The sequence below is a fragment of the Caenorhabditis briggsae genome (genome assembly GCF_000004555.2).
Source record: "Caenorhabditis briggsae complete genome, chrIV, whole genome shotgun sequence".
Lineage (NCBI taxonomy): Eukaryota > Metazoa > Nematoda > Chromadorea > Rhabditida > Rhabditidae > Caenorhabditis > Caenorhabditis briggsae.
The window spans coordinates 1,123,096-1,129,321 of NC_013487.2; the positions used below are offsets into that span (position 1 = coordinate 1,123,096).

At 35.7% G+C, this 6,226-nt stretch overlaps 1 protein-coding gene across 1 annotated transcript in view; it reads right to left on the minus strand.

The window, feature by feature from the left end:
- Positions 1-5,059: 5,059 nt before the first annotated feature.
- Positions 5,060-6,226, minus strand: part of Cbr-cpna-4 — a gene marked incomplete at both ends in the record, with an annotated part of 8,440 nt that continues 7,273 nt past the window's right edge. The window contains 2 exons of the mRNA XM_045244801.1: positions 5,060-5,117; positions 5,364-5,581. Coding sequence (XP_045095239.1) covers positions 5,060-5,117; positions 5,364-5,581 — 276 coding nt within the window. The remainder of the gene's footprint in view (positions 5,118-5,363; positions 5,582-6,226) is intronic.

The following is a 6,226-nucleotide window of genomic DNA, read 5'->3' on the forward strand; positions in this document are numbered from 1 at the left end:
GATAGAATTCCACCCGAATCGTCAAATTAGAGCCTATGTATCTAATTTTCTGTGAGAGATATCAAAAAGTGGTTCGGTAATAAAAGCTGATATCATGATAAACATTTTATCAGTTGACAACTTTTTGATATCTTTCAAAAAAAGTGAGATATATAGGCTCAAAGTGGACGGTCCGGGTATTTTATTTTCAATTTTTTAACAAAAATTGAAAATCCTGGAACTTATTTTAGGGTTTCCTTCAAAGCAACACTAAAAAATCCAATTCACGATTTTTGGAAAATTTGCAGTTTCAAATTCTTTATTTTATCAAGTTCAATTTCATATTTTTATTTCCAAATTGGTAATAAATGAGCTTGTATTCAAGATTCAAGAGAATCATGTGACCGCAGAACTCTCCAATCTGGGCTTTGTGCTTAAACTTAACTTATTGTCCTTCTCCTTTGAAGTTCAATGGAATCGAACAGTCGGAACCCGTTGGAAAACAGACTTGAAGGTTTTGATTGGAAATCATTCAGAAAACAATTTCTCATACCCCCACTAGATTATAGGAAATGATAGATTCTTATTTTCCTAAAATAGGACCACCTCAAAAAATAGGTTGTTAAACGACTGCTAAATGACAATCGAAGAGGCGCTGACTGGTCAATGACTGGTGGTTGGCGGGCCAAATTTCTGTAGAATGGAAAATTTGGTTGAAAAAAGATTTTTCTCTTAAAACATGATAAAAGTCATAGAGGGATCTGGGAATCTATAAAATGTGTTATTAGAAGCACTTCTACGAAAATTAGAATCTGAGGCGCGATTGGTGAAAAACGGCTAAATGACAGTCGAAGATTCGCTGACTTTTCTCGAAGAGGCGCTTTCTTTTTTGGGTGCTCAATTCATGTTACGAACTCATCAATTTTACTTATTCTGAAAGAAAGTCATATAAAAGCGGAAAATACTGTTCAATGAGAGAAATGTTGAGAAACGAAAGAAATCGAAAACGAGAAACGAAGAAGGAAAAAAGAACGAAAGGAACGAGAAAAAATCTTCGCATTTTGAAATTTGAATTTTTATAAAGTTGGAATTTTGCGAAAACACAAATAGAAAATCGAAGTTCTGTTCCCTATAGAATTTGTAATTTCTTATGTGTTTTCTCTCATTCTAATCATGAAAATTCAACTTTGAAAATTTTGGAGTTATTTTTTCAATCTACAGTACCGGTCAAAAGGTTGTAAACGCAAGGTTTTTTGAGCATAACTACTTTTTGAGAGCAGATATCGAGCCAAAATTTTCACCAGATATTTCTGTAAAGGTTTGCCAAATCGTGGCCAAGTTTCATACAAAAATTTGAAAAAATAACGTTTTTTTTGAGAAAAAATTGAATTTTCGAAAAAAAATCAAATTTTGACCAAATTTTTCAAAAAAGCATAATTTCCGAAAACCACTTTTATTCAACACCAAACATATAAAAAATAACAAATTGAATCTAATATTTTGTTGCAAAGCCACGAGAGTCAATGACAGCCTGACATCTGCGCTGCATGGAGTCGAGCAAATTGTCGATTACTGTCTGTGGGATCTTCTTCCATTCCTCTTCCAGTTGTTGGTACTTTTCGTCCACATTTTTGGCTTTTTCCCTGCCAATCTTCTCTCCAGCTCATCCCATAGATTCTCGATCGGATTGAGGTCCGGGGACTGGCTTGGCCAATCCATAACGCGAACTCTGCGGCTAAAGAACCAATCCTAAAATCGAAAATACTTTGAGACATCAGAATCTTTTGTACCTTGACGAATTTGGAAGTGTGTTTCGGATCGTTATCCTGTTGGAAAACGATCCCACGACCCATGGCTTTGTAATGTGGCAGCATTTTGGATTCTAGGATATCCTTGTAGACGTAGCGATCCATGATAGTTGTGATGCGATGAATCGGTCCGATGCCTTTTCCGGAAAAGACACCCCAGACCATACAGCTGCCTCCACCGTGCTTGACGGTTGGTAATTGGTATCTGGGATCATACCGAGAGCCAACTGGACGCCGCATCCATTGAATCCCGTCGCTTCCGAAAAGCATGAACTTGCTTTCGTCCGACCACAAAACCTGGTTCCAATCTTGACGAGTCCAATTGAGGTGTTGCTTCGCCCAGGCAACTGTGGCTTTTCTGTTCTTCTCCGAAATGAACGGCTTCTTAACTGGACGTCTTCCCATGATTCCAGCTGCTCTCAAACGACGTTTGACGGTCGAGGTCGATGGGGAAACCGGACTAATCAATAATACCTCCCGTCCAATCGCAGGCGCAGTCAATCTTGGATTGCTTCTGGAGACGCGGGCAATGTTGATATCATCCAGATGAGAAGTGACACGTGGGTGGCCGATATGATACTTTACTGTTTTACATCCGTGGCTCTTCCAGCGCTTCAAAAATCTAGAAATGCATGGTTTTCCTACGTCAAACTGAGAAGCTAGATCTCCAAGAGATGCTCCATTTTGGTGTCCCCGAAAAATGGCTTTTTGCTCCTCAACGGTCAAGTTACGCTTTTTCCCAGCTCTTGGCATACCTGAAAACTAAAAGCTACTAAAAAAACATTGAAAACATTGATAAATTTTGAAAAAAAATAGGTCTGAAAAAAAGGGCGAAAAACCCGATTTTTTCGAAAAACTGAAAAATCTGCAGAATCGCGTCAGCGTGTTTGCGTACAACTCGCTGACCGTAGTCATACCTTTTGACTTGCCCCTGTAGTTACCAGAAAAAAAATCACGGAATTCGGTTGGGTATTCGTTGAGTTATGCTCGAAAAACCCTGCGTTTACAACCTTTTGACCGGTACTGTATTGTTTATTACCTGTTTAATGATGAACTGTCAAGAAAGCGCTATCATTTTAGACGGTCCGTCTTCGAGGCGCAAATCGTTGCAGACGGACCGTCGGCGGCGCGCGATTCGACTGCCGACTGTTCGCTTTTCGGCAGTCCGCGCCCGCCAGACGGACCGTTTTTCGGCGGTCCCCCTCTACCTGTGTACCACTCGGCCACCTCGCGGTTGTGGTCGGAATTTTTTTCTGGAATTATAATTTTTTTAATCACTTAAAACGGGCTACATGAAACAGAAAAATAGGCATTAAACTAAAATTTGAAATTCTCCCACTTTGGGCTCATATATTTCAATTCCTAGGAAAAATATCAAAACACTGTCCACCAATAAAATGTTTATCATAATATCACCAACATTTTATCAATTAAAAAACTTTTGATATCTTTCATGGAAAGTGAGATAATTAAGCTCAAACAAGATGACGTTCTATCAGAGGGAATGAAAGCAGGAATAAAAATGGGAATGTCAATTTTCCAACTTTCCAAACTTTTCTCAAACTTTTGGAACAGTAAAAAATCTAGGACTTTCCATATCTTTTTGTCCCTTATATACCGCCTATATGAACTTCCAAAAACCGACATGAACGACGTCACCAAATCACTATTCTTATCAGTCTATCATAGTTTTTCTTATATTTTCCTTTATTTTTTATCTAAAGTAGGAGAGATAGACAATTAAAAAAGAGATAGAAAGATCAGAAAAACTATCAAATATACGAATTTTTGATTTTGCTTTTTATATTATTTTTTTGTGGTTTTCAAGGCCGAATTTGAGGGAGATTTGTTTAAAAATTGATTTTTGAAACAGTTTTGGTAGACTGGTCAAACGTTTGCTTTTAATTAATTTACCTCGATTCCTGTAAGGGGTATAAAAAAGTGGCCAACTAAAGAAATATTTTTGATAAAATGATGAACATTTATCAGTGGAAAGGTTTCTGATATCTTTAACAAAAACTGAAATAAATTGAGTCGAAGTAAACGCTTTGAAAAATACTTAAAAATCAATACAAGAAAACAATAGGAATTTCCCGGAAGAATTGAATTTGAGAAAAATATGCAGGAGATGATTGAAGATTGGAAATGTCTACAATTAACCCAAAAAATAACTTTCTGGAACAGCATATTTTTTGTGATGAAAAACATCAGGAATTTTCGTAATCATTCCTTTTGAAATTCTTCAAAATTTTCTAATTTTTGACTAACATCTGCATATTTTAAAATAAATTTTACGAAGTTTCAGAAGACTGAAATAAAATATCGACAAGATCGAAAAAGGTCTGGAACTTTAAACCTAAAAAACTTTTTGAAACTGAATTTTTTGTCATAAAGCTACAAATTATGGAAAACTCTTTTTTTTTCGGTAATTATCCCAATTAATTGATTCACATCTTGCCTTATTACTATTGAAATTGTCTTTCCAATTTCAAAAAAAGGGGGACCAAAACAAAGCATCGTTAAATTAAAAAAAAAATATCTTGAAAATTATCTTTTTGAAACAACAATTCTTGGAAAATTGAAACAAAAATACTTTTACACAAATCAGGAGAAACTAGTTTTTTGTTAAATTAACCACTTTCAATTTTAAAAAAATTGAGAAAACCCTGAATTTTGGAAACAGCAAAAGAAAAAAATTACTGATAACAACTCGAATAATCAATAATTCTCTCCAATTGCAAACAAAAAAAAAGACTAGAAAATATTTGACCTCAAAGATCGCTAAAACAAGAATCATCTAAAATTTCACTTTTTTGCCATATGATCAAAAAAAGACAAACGGTTTCTGTCCTCTGATGACATACATAGTATTAAATTTAATAAAGAAATAGTACAGACAATTCGGAGACGCAGAGAAGCAGAAAACATGTTTTTTTCTTTTTCATGTGCAGAGTAATTGATAAGAGTTAGACGGTTTAAAGTTAACTAATAAATAAACATTAAAATTAAAAATTTTTTTTTTATTTCAAAGATAAAATTGTAAATTTAAATTTAAGTCAAAGAAATGCAAAAAAAGCGGTTTGAAAAAATCAATAAAGCGTCCCAAATTTTCAAAAATCGGTGGTAGTCCCATAGAGCGCGTTTGCAAAAAATAGAAAAAAGTATAGCAAAATGAGGAAGGCACTGGCAATATGTACGCATTATAAGAGGAGAGATTAGGAATGTACAAGAAATAGAGAATTCCAGAATTGAAATATTTGAAAAAAAATGTATTATCGAGAATCGTCGAGTGTCATTGAGCGCATTTCGGTGGAGAGACGGTTACGGCGGCTGAAATTTTTTTTTGATAATTATAATTTTCTTGATTGCGGTACTTTGAAACTACCGTAGCCTAACCAGGCTGCTGTACCGATTTAGACTGCCTGGAAAATCCAAAAAAAACTCCAGAAATTAATTTCTAAAATATTTCCGTTTCAAAATCCTGTCACCATGCCGCAAGCTAACAGTTCAAATCAATCTGAATGCTTCAAACAGTATTTAAAGACTCATGACCAAGACTACAGCAACCCTTCTCACCTCCTAAAATGATCCATTGCTGGTCCACTGCTACTACTCGTTGTCCTCATTCTCGCCTCCTCCTCTTCTTCCATTTGTCCATGTGCTGAACTTGGTCGACGACTACTACTACTGGCCAATACCGTTAGCCCTCCAGATGACGTCTCCACAGATTCTGATGATGATTTCCCAGGCAACACGTGGTTTTGCATGTAGAATGTGGAACATTGCCAGGGGATCTGAAAAAAAACTTTTTCACATTAATTCCTGTTTCAAAAAGTTGTTTTTTTGAGTTAACTTCAAAATATTCTCATTTTCATTGAGTCGAATAATTGTTCCTAACAAGGGAATCTCGTTCAGAAAGCTCTTCAGAATTTTCTCTAAATTGACTCATTTATAGAATCGAGTATGGGCTTTTACGTAATAATAGTCTCTACCTGCAAAAATCGCTGAAACTCGAGAAAAATTGATCTGAAATTATAGCATTTCCATCAGTCTCATCGCCTCCCTTCTCCTCCCCTTTCTTCACTGCGTTGCGTGCAAGAGTAAAACATGTCTCGGTAGCCTATTGGCTAGCAGGGAGGACCAACAATGCACACATGCAGGTTCGGCTCCTCGTTCTTTTATTTTTATTTTTCTTATTTTTTCAAACTTAAAAAGTCGTTTTCGAAAAGTTTGGCAAATGGGAAACACTTTTCTGAACATTTTCTATGATCTGCAATGATTTTCGAATAATTTCAAAAAAAAAATTTTTTGCAGTGAAGAAAGCAGTGAAGAAAGGGGAGGAGAAGGGAGGCGATGAGACTGGTGGAAATGCTATAATTTCAGATCGATTTTTCTCGAGTTTCAGCGATTTTTGCAGGTAGAGACTATTATTACGTAAA